The 16,070-nt window shown below is 36.5% G+C and overlaps 2 protein-coding genes across 3 annotated transcripts; both read right to left on the reverse strand.

Annotated features, from left to right (window-relative positions):
- Positions 1 to 3,101: 3,101 nt before the first annotated feature.
- Positions 3,102 to 8,441, reverse strand: LOC145637119 (uncharacterized). Its single transcript, XM_081688622.1, has 3 exons — positions 8,097 to 8,441; positions 7,396 to 7,987; positions 3,102 to 3,313 (listed from the first exon to the last, which is right to left on the reverse strand). The coding sequence occupies exons 1-3, from the start codon at positions 8,439 to 8,441 to the stop codon at positions 3,102 to 3,104; spliced, it is 1,149 nt and encodes a 382-aa protein (XP_081544748.1).
- A 636-nt stretch (positions 8,442 to 9,077) lies between these two features.
- Positions 9,078 to 15,752, reverse strand: LOC145635095 (F-box protein CPR1-like). Of its 2 annotated transcripts, none has more exons than XM_081686388.1 (2): positions 14,385 to 15,752; positions 9,078 to 9,475 (listed from the first exon to the last, which is right to left on the reverse strand). In XM_081686388.1, the coding sequence occupies exon 1, from the start codon at positions 15,545 to 15,547 to the stop codon at positions 14,405 to 14,407; it is 1,143 nt and encodes a 380-aa protein (XP_081542514.1). In that variant the 5' UTR covers positions 15,548 to 15,752; the 3' UTR covers positions 9,078 to 9,475; positions 14,385 to 14,404. The 2 variants fall into 2 exon arrangements, with proteins under 2 accessions (XP_081542514.1, XP_081542513.1); XM_081686387.1 differs by having other exon boundaries at positions 9,081 to 9,475; positions 14,369 to 15,752.
- Between the last annotated feature and the right edge of the window lie 318 nt (positions 15,753 to 16,070).

Raw genomic sequence — 16,070 nt, forward strand, 5'->3', positions numbered from 1 at the left:
TAATCCGAACTTTAGGGGTTATTCACTCAAAATGGTCTGAAGTGACCAGTAACCTGTTAAAGAGGTTTTGTGTGTGTGTGTGTGTGTTTAAGTGAAATGTGTCACTACATGAATGGTTGAAAATAATTTTTTTAAAAAAAACTATAAAAAAAAAAAAAAAACCACCTAGCCCCAACCCATGATAACCCCACCACCACCACCTACGTTTGGCACACCTGCGTCCCTCCTCCCACCGGCCGAGATCCCCTCCCCTACCGCCGACACTCTTGTATCCCTCCTCCCATCGGCCTAGACTCCCTCCACTATAGTCGGCATCTCGACGCCCTTTCCCCCATAATTCCCCACCGTGAAACCACCTAGACTAAACCCGAAACCCATAAAAAAAATGCACAAACCACCCAAATCAACGCTAGGGTTCCGAGGGTGGGGGAGCAGCAATTTGTGGGGTTTGCATGGTGGTTTGAGTGTTTTTAGGGTTTCGGTGGAAGTCAGGTGATTTAGGGGAAGAAGGAGAGAAGTGTCGGCACCGGCGTGAGGAAGGGATGGTCTAGGTGCTAACGCTGGCCTGAGGTACGGCAGTGGTTGGGGGCTCCGGAGGTGCGATAGGCTGGGGAAAGAGTGGTGGTAAGGTGGTCGGCGACTGGGTTGAATTTTTATTTTGTTTTTTGAATTTTATCTTTATTGTAAATTTTTATTTTTCAAGTAATCATGTGAAATATAACAGGTTGGTGACCGGTTGGAATCATTTTGAGTGATTGACCCCCAAAGTTCGGATTATTTTAAAATAAGTTAAAATTGGGATTATTTTGAACGTACCGGCGAAAGTTAGGATTATTTTTATCAATTTTTCCTTAAAAAAACCAAAAGGAATGTTTTTTTTATTGACAAGACGAACTAACCAACAAAAAAACAGAAAAAACACCTAAAAAGTCCATAACAAAATACGACGTTGACGAGCTCTGACAGCTAACCAATGAGCCGGGGCTACCCACTGACGATGAACCTTGTGAAACTCACAGGCAGAAAACTTAGTAATTAAAGCTCGAATATCCTGAAGCAACCATATGCAGGAAATGTCCGAATAGTCCTTGTTCTAAAGAAGAGTAACCAAAGTTGAACAATCAGTGTAAATCAAAAGACGCCCATAACCTCTACGATCTGCAGATCGATCTCAGAGCCCAAAGACATGCTTGCAATTCTGAGTGAATAGCCGAGGAAGGAAGAAAGGATCTAGAACCACCCCCAACAACTAAGTCCGAACTAGGATGTCTGAAAATCCAACCCGCACCTGTAGACACTACTAAAATTCGGTCGAATTACGACCGTTTTTCTACGACCGTCATGAAAACGGTCGCAAAAATTGATATTTGCGACCGTTTTTTAAGTGGTCGCAAATTTGCGACCGTTTTGTAAGCGGTCGCAAAATTACGACCGTTTATGGGCTATAAAACGGTCGCAAAGGTAATTAAATATATTTTAAAAATAAAATTCATGTGAAAATTTATTCAAAATTAAATTAATTCTGTTACGACCGTTAGTAGCGGTCGCAATATGTGTTAATTACGACCGTTTGAGAAACGGTCGCAAAATTACGACCGGCATATCGGTCGCAAAATGCGTAAATTACGACCGTTTGACGGTCGCAAAATTACGACCGCCATACCGGTCGCAAAAGTGTTTTATTAATTTTTTTTAAAAAAAGGGTATATAAGGAGATCACCCAAACCCTATTAGAACTACAGCCGTCACACGCATCCTCTATCGTCTCTCTCTCCTCACGCATCCTCTTCTCCTCTCTCTTTTTCTCACACCCTTCTTCTCTCTCTCTTCTCTTTCCTCTTTCCACCTCCTTGTGAACAGCCCTCATCTCATGAATCCTCTTCTCCTCATCTTTTTCTCCTTCTCTCGCATCTCTTCTCTTCACCAACCCGAATGAAATAGAGCAGCCACCGTCACAAGCAAAGCCAACCGTTAAAAGCAACACGCTAGTTTGGTGTTTATGGTCAAATTCGACCTTAAAAATTTCAGATCTGGAGTTTTCTTGGTCGAATTTGACCATATTAACCTAAAGAGGAAGATAGATTATGAAAGGTATGTTTATTTTTCGAAAATTTTGTGGTTGAATTTCGTTTTCCGTTCGAATTTTCATGTTTGTTTGATTTTGTTATCGATTTTTGTTTGCGTTTCTGTTCCAATTCCTTTGATTTTGGTTTTATTTTTGAGTTTTTGTTAATTCTATTCGAATTTCATAGATTTTTGGTTTGATTTTGAGCTTGAACTTGTCGAATTAAGGTTCGAATTGGTGGGTTTAATTGTTGAATTTTGGTTCGATTTATGAGGGTTTTATTTCGTTTTTTGTTTGATTTTTTGTCGAATTTTTTGTTCGATTATGTGGGTTTAATTGTTCTGTGTTTATTTTTTTGGGTTGAATTTTTGGCCGATTTTTTTTTTTATTTAATTTTTGTTCGTTTTTTGGTTTAATTTCTGAGCATTTTATTTGTGGGTTAATTGTTTTGATAAATTTGGATTTTTTTTCGAAATTGTTTGATTTTTGTAGGTGATTTTTTTTTTTTAATTTTTTTTTACTGTTTTTCTGTGTTAAGGGTGAGTGGTGGTGGGTATTGGTGGGCGAAGGTGGGCGAAGGTAATGGTGAGTAGAGGGCGGCAGAGGCGGCTACTGGTTGTTTAGGGTGGGCAGCGGTGGTGGTTTGGGTGGGATCTGGGTTAAGGGTGGGATCTGGGTTAAGGGTGTGGGTGGGATCTGGGTTAAGGGTGTGAGTGGGTGGGTTTCTTTTCTTTTTTTTTTGTTTTTTTTAAAACTTTTAGCGACGGCTTATGACGGTCGCTAAATTCAATATTTGCGACCGTTTCATAAGGCGGTCGCAATTTCTAATATTTGCGACCGTTTTTGAAACGGTCGTTGAAAATAGGGTAAACGACCGTAAAAAAAATCTACGACCGTCAAACGGTCGTAATATTTTTTTTTGCGACCAAGATAATAACGACCGCCAGGTTGCGACCGTTGACGGTCGCAATTATGTTTTGCGACTGTTTTTACTATTTTTTGCGACCGTTTGCGCCGGTCGCAATTTGGCCAATTTTTAGTAGTGAGACTGATCCCGGGCTTTGTAAGCACCATCAAAAATCATAACAAAATCATACCCTGAACCAATAGAACCTGGGAGGCAGAAGGACATAGTGACAGGACGAAGCATAGAGCCAGAACTGGAATTAGAGAAAGGGACAGAAACCCTGAACTCTTGAGCCGCCAAACCTCGGGAAACCCAATCTTGCATAAAATGAAGAACCAGACCTGGGGAAGGAACATCATTACACTACAAGAATAATCTCTTTTCGTAGCGATTATTTCGTAGCGATTGTACATTCGCTACAATATGCAAGTATGTTTGTGAAATAATTAAGGATGCCGTATCATTTTTACAATCGCCATGGTTTTTCCATATAAAATCGATACGGAAAACATAATAATACATATCAACACTATTTTTACACATTTATATAATTTTGAGAAATCGTAATATTTACAATCGCCACTAAATCCTAAAAGTCGATACGTAAAACCTTTTCAACATTAGATATATAAATATTGTTTGACAAAAAATACATATAATATGTCATAGCTTATTGGTGAAACATTTAATATAAGAGTTTGAGGTTACGTGTTCGAATCTTGTGAAGATCATACGCATATTTTTTTTTTTAAGAAAATGAGTTAAACATTTATAGCAATTGTAATCGCTACAATAATCACCACGATTGGATGTAGTTTTTCGTATCGATTATTGAGGCCAACCCCAGCGATATTGAAAACCGCTACTAAAGGCTAAGGCAACAGGGGATATTGTATCGAATGACCATTCGTTGGGAAAGCTTTTTGTTGCAATTACAATCGATACTAAAGGTTAAAATAATCGCTACGAAAAGGTTATTTTCTTGTAGTGTTACGAAACACTTGATGATTCCGAACAACCCAAATAGCCCATAAGAAATAGACCAAATTCACTAAGCTCTCCCAAGACTTAGACTGTCGCAAAGAAGCCACCAAATTAACAAACCAGTCCGAGAAAGGCTTATCCCGACGCACCACAAGCGAGGAAACATAAGGAGCCAAAGTCCAGAGAGCAGAGACAAAGGAACAGTCTCGGAATAGATGATCAATGGTCTCTGAATCGCCAAAGCATAGAACACAAGTCGAATCGATCGGAATACCTCTTACTTGCAAAACTCCAGTTAAAGGCAATGCATTATGAAGAAGTTTCCAACAAAAACATTGTAACTTTGGTAAGATAGGTAAGCTCCAAAACTGATTCCACCACGAAGGGGGAAACAAAGAAGTGTGTCCAGAAAAGTCCAGTCGGCGAAGTAACATAGCATATGCCGACTTAGTCGTAAAATTACCATCTCTTGTAAACTTCCAATAAACAAAATCATCCATTGGCCTACTAGGACGTTCCAGAGCTAAGATACGATGGGCCGTAGAAGAATCAAACAGCCGATGCACCATATTTGAGTCCCACGCGTAAGAACGCGGATTAATGATAGAAGAAACATGAGACGGAGCAGACGTCTCACAATTATTACGGAAAAAAATAGGTTCGCCTGGAACCCAAGTGTAATACCCCGTATTTTTATGTATTTTTATAAAGTATTTAAGTATTAATAAAATGTATTGTCAAGGGCTCAAGTATTTTAATTAAATATTTTAAAGGCAAAAAAAAAAAGTATTTTAAATATAAAGTTTTATAAAAGTAAAATATGTTTTGGGCCAAACGTTTATTAATTATTGGGCAATGTAATTATTCCAACATATTCTTATTGGAATAACCCATTCCAAAACCCATAACTTAAGCCCTATCCCATAACTCAAGCCCACATTTTTATAAGCCTAAATTTAACCCTACACTCTCTACTCTATAAATACCCCATGAATCCCCAAAAAAATTTCCCACACAAAAAGGTTAGTCTTATTTTCTCTCTCCTTTGTTTTATTAATTTGTGTAATTATAATTATTGATTTATGGGTTTTGATTTTATTGTTTGAAATTAATTTAATTAGTATCAAATTGTATGTTGATGAATAAACTTTATAATTTTCAGATTTTGTAAATTTTATAACCTAGGGTTTTTTTTAATTATTGAAAATCATGATTTTAGGGTTTTTATGAATAATTGATTTAGGGCTTTTATAGTAATGATGTTTTGAAAATTTGATGATTATAACTACTTATTAGTTTAACTTAATTCCAGATTATTTTGAACACGTAAATTCATGTTTTAATTATTAGATTTCCGTTCGTTAATATTAATCCCGTTTTAATCCCGATCAGGTTCTAAACTCCTCCGATTTTGATAAAAAAATTAGTGTTTTTCGAGTGAAAACAACGTTTTAAAAAAGACTCACTACCTTTGGTAGTGAGAACCACCCTCTCGTGGCCAAATTCAGACTCTAAATACGATTTTCGAGCAGTTTTTGATTTTAATGTTTATATGGATAATTTAAGTATAAAGATGTATTTTGATGAAGTTTTAAAGGATTTTTGATTAGTTTAAAATGTTGGAATTTTATTTAAAGTAGTATAATTGTGATTTTTAATGAAAGGGTGTGATTATCCATTAAAAAGGAGTTTAATTAGGGGTTTTAAAATAATTTTCAGATTATTATAAGTTATTTAAAGTGAGTTTAGGTTGCTGGAAATTGTGTATACAAGGGTAATTAATATAGTATTATTGTCCCTTTATGTAGGAGACTTGGTTCGAGAATTGTTGTAGAGTACTCGGTTATTTTAAGAGCTTATTTGAGGTACCTACGCGTACTTAGCATATTTTGATGATGTAGAATCATGCTAGGTTGGATTTCAATCAATTACAAGTAGTATCATGCTAAGGTTTATGTATGGAATTGTGAATTTATGGTGTTTGTGATTGAATTGTGAAGCATGAATTATTTGTGATGGTTATGGATTGGAAAATTATATTTTGGGCATGTTGTGTTTGAACCACATTTTTATTTATGGCATGTTAGAAGGCATGATTAATTAAACTACATGTTTAATTATGTTTGGAATATTGAAAAGGAATTTTATTATGGTTCAAATAATTTTTATTGATGCTTTAAGCATGAGGAAGGAGCTATATAAGTGTCTATGTACACAAGGAATAAATTGTATGTTGGTGCCTTTGTGCACTTAAGGTGTTTTTAACACCGAGGGATAGGATTTTTGGCGCATTATGTGTTTAAGGTGTCTTTGACACTGAGGTAGAATTAAAAAGGGTTTAACATTAAATAATATGTCACTAAGTGGTCAAGAATTAATTTGGTATGTTTGGTTGATTGGATAATTATTGTTGATTGTTTTCTGATGCTTTGAGAGTCATCACCAAGTCCAATAAAAGGTAAATAACGTAAAGTGAAAGAGATTACGCACCAAAACTCTTGGAACGTATATACCTTGAGTATGAACAATGGGGGAAGTTATGGGGTTTTATATTTAACCTAACCATAACTTCTAATGGAGTACAGGACGTTGTACATTCCTTTTTATTTATTATTATGCGCAGGAATTCCGCCACCTTTGAGTGGTTTTGTCGCTGGCATGGTTAGCTCCCGTGTCAGTTAACCTCAATTTATTTGGGGGAGGTTAGGAGGAGGAAACCCGTTCGATGCGTAATCAACGCTAAATGAATTAATTAGTGTCTAGTCATTGTGTCTTGTTGATTGGTGTGTGTGCTTGTGAACAGGTGCAATGAGGTAAGTGTGTGTTGATAGGTGAAAGCATGTTAGTGTGTTTAATTACGCTTATGTACTCAGCTTTGCTGATTGTGTGTGTTTGTGTGTTTGGCCATGTCTTTACTTTGGCCCTACGACGACCCATTTTCTAATGGCGAGTAGTGGGGACAAGTAGAGAGGAGGTTTTCAGGTGATGAAGCATATTCATGAATGGGCATGAGTGAAGAGCGAATCATGCTAGTTCCTATAAGTATATGATGTGTTTAATGCTTTAATTATTTATGATATTATTATCATGCATGACTAACGCAAAAGTTTTAAAGTTGGTTTGGTTTTAATAAGGGCCTACAATGGTTCCAAGTTGTAGGATGATTTTTTTTTTTACTTTCGTTGGTTGACTTTTCAAGTTGACTTGTTTTGAATGGTTTTGAAATTAGTCTTCCGCTGTGTGTCTTTGATGGTTGCCTTAGCCGTTTTCACGGTGGCGGTAATATCTTGGATATTCCTATTTAAATTTTTAAACAGGGCAAAATAGGTATTTTAAAAGAAAGGAATTTCTAGGGTGTTACACCAAGAGTCATCCAGAATACGAACCTGAGACCCTGAACCCACTTTCCAAGTAATACCATAAAAAAGAACTGACATACCATGTAACAAACCTTGACAACCCCAGGAGGAACCTGGAATCCTCCTTGCCTGAAAAAGCTTGAGAGAAGGATACTTTGCCGAAAAAAGCCTAGAAACCAAAAGCTGAGGGTGATGATGAATTCGCCAACATTGACGAGCCAAAAGAACTGAATTAAAGGAACTCAGTCGACGAATTCCCAAGCCTCCCAAACCTTTTGGAAGATGTAAAAATGAACTCGAACGTAAAGCTAAACCCCGAGAACCAGAATTCGACTTCCACCAGAACCTAGCTAAAAGATTGTCCACCTTAGAACATATCGAAGAGGGAATCTGAAAAACCGAGAGAACATGATTGAAAGAAGCCAGCAGAACAGAATTGATAATTACCAACTTCGCTGCAGAAGAAAGCCCCAAAGAGGCAAAGGTTGAAATCTGCTGAACCACCTTATCAATAAAAAAACTAAATTCTGAAACTTTACTGCGTCCCAAATCCACAGGCAGTCCTAAATACGAACCAATATTGTCCTTACACTGAAGCTTCAAACTGCCAGCCAGAAAATCACGATAGTCCGTCGGAGTATTGGGGCTAAATTTGACATTGATCACCTGGCCCTGACATAGAGCAAAATTCAGACAATAGGGACGAAAGATTCTCACAAGCGCCAGGAGTAACTTGCAAGAATAATAAAGAGTCATCTGCGAAGAACAAATGAGAAATTGCCGAAGCACCCCTAGAAATCGAAATTCCTTTGAAGAGGGATGCATTTTCAGCCTTCCGAAGCATAGCCGACAAAATCTCCATACACAGCACAAACAAGTAGGATGAAAGAGGATCTCCCTGCCGAAGACCGCATTGAGGCTGAAAAGCTGGAAGTGGGTTCTCATTCACCAAAACTTGATAGGAAACTGTAGTAACACATTGTCGAATAATGTGAATCCAATAGGGAGGAAAACCATAAGCCTCAAGCAGGCGAAATAGGAAATCCCAATTAACCCTATCATAAGCTTTATTCATGTCCAATTTTATAGCTGCAAAAAACCTCTTTTTCGCTCTTGACTTGTTCATATAGGAAAGAACCTCATGTGCTATCAATGCATTATCTGACAGAAGTCGGCCCGGAACAAAAGCATTTTGAAAGTCCGCAACTTAACTCGGCAGCACTAGTCGAAGACGACCCGTAAGGCATTTTGCCACGCACTTATAGATCACATTACATAATCCAATTGGACGAAATTGAGAGATAGAATCCGGATTATCCACCTTTGGGAGCAAAGTCAAAAAATTTCGGTTTCAATCCTTCAAAATATAACCATGAGCGAAGAAATGCTGAACTGCATAGACAACCGAAGGACCCACCGACTCCCACGAAGTCTTAAAAAAAGCAGAAGGAAACCCGTCAGGACCAGGAGACTTACTATCATCAATACTAAAAATAGCCTTCCGTATTTCTTCCGAAGTAAAGGGATCCATCAGAAGCCTCTGTTGATCAGAAGACAAAGTGGGTAGATGAAGACTATCCCACCACTCCATGTCCTTCGAAGAGGAATGATCCGAGATTGCATATAATTCTTTATAAAAAGTCTGAGTAATAGAAGCTATTTGAGAGAAATCCCGATGCCAACTTCCAGATGAATCACGAAGACCAAAAGGAATGTTAATTAGACTGCAATTTTAATTTTAAAAGATTGGCAAATTTTCAAAATAAAATCTACTTGTTGACAATCAACTAGAATTATGACTGAAGTTATACATTAGCAAGCATAAGGACTAAAGTCTAAATATAGAAGTGTTGCAAGTTGCAAGTAGTCCGTCTTCATAATAGACAATCATTTAGTATATGCAGACTGCAGTACCACTAATAAACCCTACACGAAACACGCTACTAAATTACAAATGGATATTGCAAGGATGCAGGCCTACAATAGTACAATACAACCTTTAAAAGGCAAACCTTTGCACAATGCACATCTAATCTCCGATAATAATATCATATATATAAACCATTTCACGTTTTGCTCAAGTCTCTGTTGTAAGATACCCCTTAATCGCCTTCACCGTCCTGTAACTCCCATCATACATCCAATGTTTCTCATCGATCCCTGGACAAAAAGAAGACGACGAGTAAAACACTGTAACTTGTAAGGGATTTATTATACCAGGAAGCCTTTACAACTGGAGATTATGTAAATGATTGAATTAAAGTTCAATAAAACCTCAATAATACATGCATTTATACAAATGATAACTGTATTACTGATGAAACCATCACAAACACATGATTGAAACCCAGCAAAGGAGAACAAAACTGAACTGTCTAGCCCACCCCTGCTGTAATATAAGAATTGATTTACAAAAAGCTCAAATGCAAAATGACAAACAAAATACGATGAAAAAAATATTAACTGTTCACAATTATCATAAAAACACACACTGGATTGTTCCAATTATGCATCAAATTTCCAATATTGCACCAAAATTCAAGTTAAGATGTTTATGTAATCAATCAAGGATAAAACAAGGGGTAAAGACAGAGAGCTAGATTTTTCGGAATCTTGTTAAAAAATGATGAAGAAAACATTAATAAATGGTTAACAGAAATAGTCACAGCTAAGAAAATCTAAGTTAAAAAGATCAGATTCTACAACAGCAGAGCTAAACTAAGACTACAACAGGGATTCTTTGGTTCTTTTTCATATAAACTGAGCATCAAAACAAAGAATATAAGTATCTAATTTTATTTAGGTTCTGCATTGCATTGCTTATTAATAAATATGGTATTTCAAGTGATCAATGATAAAAGGATAAGTCAAGAATGAATGCTTATTGTCAAATTATAATGAAGAATAAATTATTTTTTTACGCTGTAATTAACCAAAAAAAAAAAGTTAAAATGGAAGGATACAAGAAGCAATCACAGGTAAACTGATCAACTGACTAGTAAAATTAGCTGAACTAAGACTACTTTCACTCTTCAACCAAACTATAATCATGTTGGATCGCACAAATATTGCAGCAACAGCAGCAGACTACTGCAGATTAAAAGATAAATAACCAGGCTTCAGCTGATTGCTCAGATCTACAGAAAGATATTTTCCGAGGAAGGAACTTCATCAACAAGATCAAGACTCACAATGACATTCAGGAGGCAACTAGCTTGGAGTTCATTTAGCCACAACAATAGTCAGCTCGATGCAAGAAAAGTTTTAGCAATTGTAATTAACAAGACAAACAAAAACATTAAATCTTTTTCATTCTAGGGTACCTTGAGAGTTCAGCATCCAAGTACCATGAAACCAACACTAATATACATGACAAATAAACATCAAGCCCTTAATAGATCTAAGTATGATAATTTAAGAGTGATAAGTAAGCTTGAATTTGTGACGGTCATTAGATATTGAATTCTGTCAAGTGGTAGGGGGGCTAAGAATGTAGATTGGGAAACTTCTCTGAATTCCTCGGCTAACCCTTGAATTCTATACAGACTGGTTTCTAATGCTTGGCCAGTAAATGGACAAACAAAGAGAGTATTGGCGACCAAAGGCAGCAAATTATGCTAATTAGTAAGGCTTGTACGATAGATGAGACTTTCAAGGTTCCTGAAACTTTCAATTTTCAGAAAATTTCAGAAAGTATGAAATCGAGACAAAAAGCCTCACCAATTTCGTAAACATGTAAACCTATATAGTTTAGTTGTTCGAAACATCCTAATCAGTAATTGAGGCAACAGTTCAAATCAAGAGTGGTATAGGTATTCAGGCAACATCCAACCTGGAAAATCTCCAAATGAAAAGGTAATAAATAATACCAAATGGGCAAAGCCCCTAAGTTAACTTATTATGATGAATTGAGCCACCCTCTTGAAATCAAGACTTCTCACTATTCACCTCTTCCACTATCCTTCTTCATCAGTTGCCACTTATAGCCGAATATCTTCAGTTCTCTGTAGTTTACTGATCATAGCCAGCAGAGCAAGTTCTTGACTGTACTCTATAAACAGAAACTTTCTTTAGTTCAATGGTTGCTTTTCTTCTTGCAATTATCAGTCTGCTTAATTTTCCCTCGAAACCCCTACTTCTATATCTTGTTTTATTTTTATTTTTTTACTACGTAATTGAATTGTCTTGTCCAATTTTAATTTATATTTGTATTCATATCTGGTATATAGCAGTGGCAATAATGTTTATGGATCATATTTTCTCTCAATTTAATTGATCAGCTCAAAACATGATGGGTTTTTTCAAACAACCAGTGACAGATCTTTTATTAAGCAACATTTCTAAATCTTGCTGAATGCTTGGGGCTAGTCGGGTCCTTCCTAGAAAGTTCCTTCTTCTTAATTCATTCCATATTCTGTGCCATCTAAGGTAATGCAAAAGGACCAGAAGCATGGTCATTAACGTAATGGCATGTTGCAATTAGAAAAAAAAAAAAAAGAAAAAAAAAATTAAAATGGCGGAGGAAGAAGAAAACAGATGTTTAAAATGGTGATAAATCAGCTGACGAGGAACTAGAAAATGGAGGTCCACATTTATAGCTGTCACTCTTGTGAGTTTTGACCTTCTAAGGCTCATCCTAAAATATTTAGCATGCTACTCCCTCCATTCGTATTATTTGCACGCTTAACAGTTATCATTCCATATAGCTGAATTATCCACCTAGGAGAAGATAGTGAGATAGAATCAAGTCTAATGGTTTAGAAGGAATCAGCCAAAATTATACACATAGTCATCACACTACCAGGCCGGATTAGCATCCTTGGGTAGTGTATCCGCCATATCTTTGTTTCTTTGAAAGGCACAAACCTATCTCTTAAACAAACTAGATGTTGAAGCTGTGTCCTAAAATGTTTAAGCCCATGTCCTTTCACTGTATAGTCCAATGTCTTCAATTTCATTTGATAATTTCTATATCTTTCAAAATGAAATTTATATTTCCCAACAAAATACCTCTCATTTGTGGGCAAACATACTCAAAACTTGGAACACAGAGTTTTAGAGGTCAGTATGGCCATTTAATCTTAAACTGTGTTCTGCTCAAATTGTCATTCTTGTTGGACTTCCAGATTCTTTGGCAAGAGAAATGTTATCCTTAATAAACCCTCCCTAGAGACAAGTCACACAAATCAAACACCCGACTTTATAGAATTGATAGAAAAAGAAATTGCAAAAGAGGAAGCATATGAAGGTTCAGATTCTTGCTTTAATGGAAAAGATAAAGTTAAGAGAAAATGAAAGCTCCTAGAACTAAATAACAATAAATTAAGCAAGGACAGAGGCTATAAGAGTTGTTCACAAATCAAACACACAATTTTATAGAATTGATAAAAAAGAAAAAGAAATTGCAAAAAAGGAGGCATATGAAGGTTCAGGTTCTTACTTTAATGGAAAAGTTAAAGTTAAGAGCAAATGAAAGCTCCTAGAACTTAAACAACAGCAAATTAAGCAAGGACAGAGGCTATAAGAGTCGTTCACAACACATACTATCCTGATTCAGAACCTCAACAAATAATAGTTGCAGAGGAGAAGAGATTTGAGATTAAAGCAAGATCATCAATTAGAGAGTTGGGCGCCTAGCTCTAAAAACAACTCAAGAGAAAAATATATCTTTTCAGTAATATTTGACATTAAAAATCAAGCAGCAGTAATAGAATCCATCTACATAGATTATAGAAGGAACAAAGGTTAATATATGACATAAAATCTTTCATTGCTGAAATATCAAATCTGAGCTTTATAAAAATTAAAGCAAAAAGAAAGAAGAATAGAAGATCACAATAGTAGAAAAGGTGCAAACCAACTGAAACCAATTCATAAAAATACATTAACTAAACATTTGTGCTTTGCAAATTTTAGAGTTTAAAAAAGAAACAGAAACTTTTTGAGTTTTGGGTATATGGCATATAGATGGCATATCCATTGATTTATTTCAATTCCCTCTAGTTGACATATGAATTATTGAACATGTGGGTAGACTCAAGCCATCCATTTTTCTTTAGATACTTTAAACTAGACTCACTATACAAGAAAAATACCAAGATATTAAGTCAGGTCGCTCTTTCGAAATTTTTGAATTTTAGGTTGTTATTCACTTATTTGTCAAGACTTGATCAAGATTCAAATTTCACAACAATCCAAGTAGGCTCCCAGATATCAAACATATCATGTCCAATTTGGCTAGCTCTATTAGAACTCTACTGACCCGGTGACCCCTAGGCTTTAAACTCTACTGACCCGGTGACCCCTAGGCTTTGAACTCTACTGACCCGATGACTCCTAGGCTTTTAACTCTACTGACCCGGTGACCCCTAGGATATTAAAAAATCAGAGCTGAAACCACTACAATCAAGCTAGTTAAAGCTTAGAAAGGTTTCAGGGTCAGCCATTTCATCCAAGCAACCCATGATAACAGAACCAGGTCTACAACAACAACCAAAGCAGGCTTAGATAGATAAGATCCTTTAAGATACTTATAAGAAAAGGTACTTCTAGAACAGCATATAAACTTAAGATAGGTCACCAACAGAACAGATCTTAAGGTTTGCAAATTGCAATAGAGCAACATGCTGTAACATTGGTAAACTTAGCTCAATATGAATTTAGCATAGTTAGGTCTCTTTTGGAAGCTAACATTGAAATTACGTCCCCACAAAGTAAGAAAAGATGTACAACTCTAATACTTACGAAGTATAAGCTACGGTAATTTCTCTCTAGTGCACAAAGAGAAACTGTGACCACAAATTATACTAATAGGTGTTAAATAGTGTGCAGTGAGATCGGGTAAAAATGATCCATAAACATATTCCACGCTTAATAGAGTCAACATTACATGGATTGCAACAAAACTATGATTTGACATACTTCATCCCTCCCAAGCCCCTTGTCAAAATTCAACATACAGCAACAAAAAAAACCTTAATCACAGCAAAAATACAAAGTTATGCAACCGAATTCACCGAAAATACAAACGACAAATAGAATGGCAAAGCTTACCCAACAATGTGAGTACCTTGCAGTCTTGCACTTGTATTAGTTCCACTTCATTTGTTTACCACCTGAAATAGTAACAAGGCTATCCTTACACATAAAAGCTTTGTTAATTTCAGGAACACCACATATCTCAGCTTTCACAGTCGTTTTACACATTCGATTGTACCATACAAGTTCTGATGTATCATCCTTCAAAAATAATACATCGTCTTCAGAATTCTTCCCATATGCAAATGGTACAGCTTTCAAAGAACGAGTAACAACTGAATCCGATACATCCAACAACTTAACCCATGACTCTTTTACTCTATACTCCTTCATGATCCATACATCAACCGACAAATGCCGGTGATTCACAGTCAACAAGCACAAACATCCATCAATAGCTCCTATATCTACAAAATCATGTAATTTTTCTAATTCCCCACCATTGTAATCAGGTAAAGGCACATCCTCCACCCACTGCTCGCCACAAACATCGAAACAACCACACCGATGCTTGTTCATGGACGAGCTCCAGAACATACAATTGAGTTTACTACTGTTCTCAGTAACAGCCATATGCTGCAATATCACTGTATCTCGAGGTGATAATTTATCTACAACTAATCTCTTACAACTAGTGTTTGAGCTACAAACAATAACTTGTCTTCTATTGGCTTCATCGCCAACATCATATACCATAGCATCAAAATAATCAACAATTATAACAAGCTTATAATCATCGTTTTCGCAATCGAAACCAAAGCCAAAATTCAGGTAATTACCGAATGAGAGCAAGTCGGAGATGTCGAAATCGACGTTTTTGTAGACTCCAGTCGATAAATTGAACAATTGATAATAGCAGCAACTCTCGGTGTTGATTTGTACAAAGCAGATCAGCCCATTACATGAACCTAAAACAAAGCAATCATAATCATCGAACCGATGGCGTAACGGAAGACGGGTGGTTGCTGAATTTGGGGCGTCCAAGTCGAGTGAGTAGAGTTGCTGGTCGGTTTTGTTGATGAGAAGGAGGTGGCGATTGGTGTTGGAGGAGAGATGAGAGTTGATGAATTCGGGACTTGAAATTAGGGTTTTGAAAGATTTGCTGACGCATTTGAAGCGTAGAAGAGATTTTGCTGGTAATTTTGGAAGGATTTCTCTGGAAATTATCTCCCATGGAAGATGAAGCGTCGCCATTTTTGAAGGGTTTGATTGGATAGTAGCAGAAAAGGAATAAAATTAGGGTTTTCAGCTTACTGGATTTGATGATTGTTCTTCAATGTGCTTCATGTTCTTACCAATCTATCAAATCTGGAATTTGAATTGGACAAGTTGAAGAGAGAATGAGGAAGACGAACAATTTTAAAAGAAAATTGAAAAGGAATGTGATTACTGATTAGGAATGAGGCTGCCAGGTTAATAAGAATAATAACCTGGTTACGAGCAGAAGTTTATCAAGGGTTATAATAGTCATTTCATTTTATAAGTTAGGGGTGTTGGTGTCATATGGTATTTTTTTTTTTGGTGTTTAGAGAGCCACAAGGGCGGGGTGAGAATCGATCCCAATATCTTTTGGAATCGGAAGGGAAGCTCTAACCACTTGAGCTACCCTTCACTCTCGTGTCATATGGTATATGGTTGTGTAGTTCCACTACTACAAGACTAGTCACACGGTCGTGTGGTTCAGGGTACACGACTATGTAGCTGAGCGCACTATTTT

The sequence above is a fragment of the Chenopodium album genome, chromosome 6, assembly GCF_948465745.1.
Source record: "Chenopodium album chromosome 6, dcCheAlbu1.1, whole genome shotgun sequence".
Classification (NCBI taxonomy): Eukaryota; Viridiplantae; Streptophyta; class Magnoliopsida; order Caryophyllales; family Amaranthaceae; genus Chenopodium; species Chenopodium album.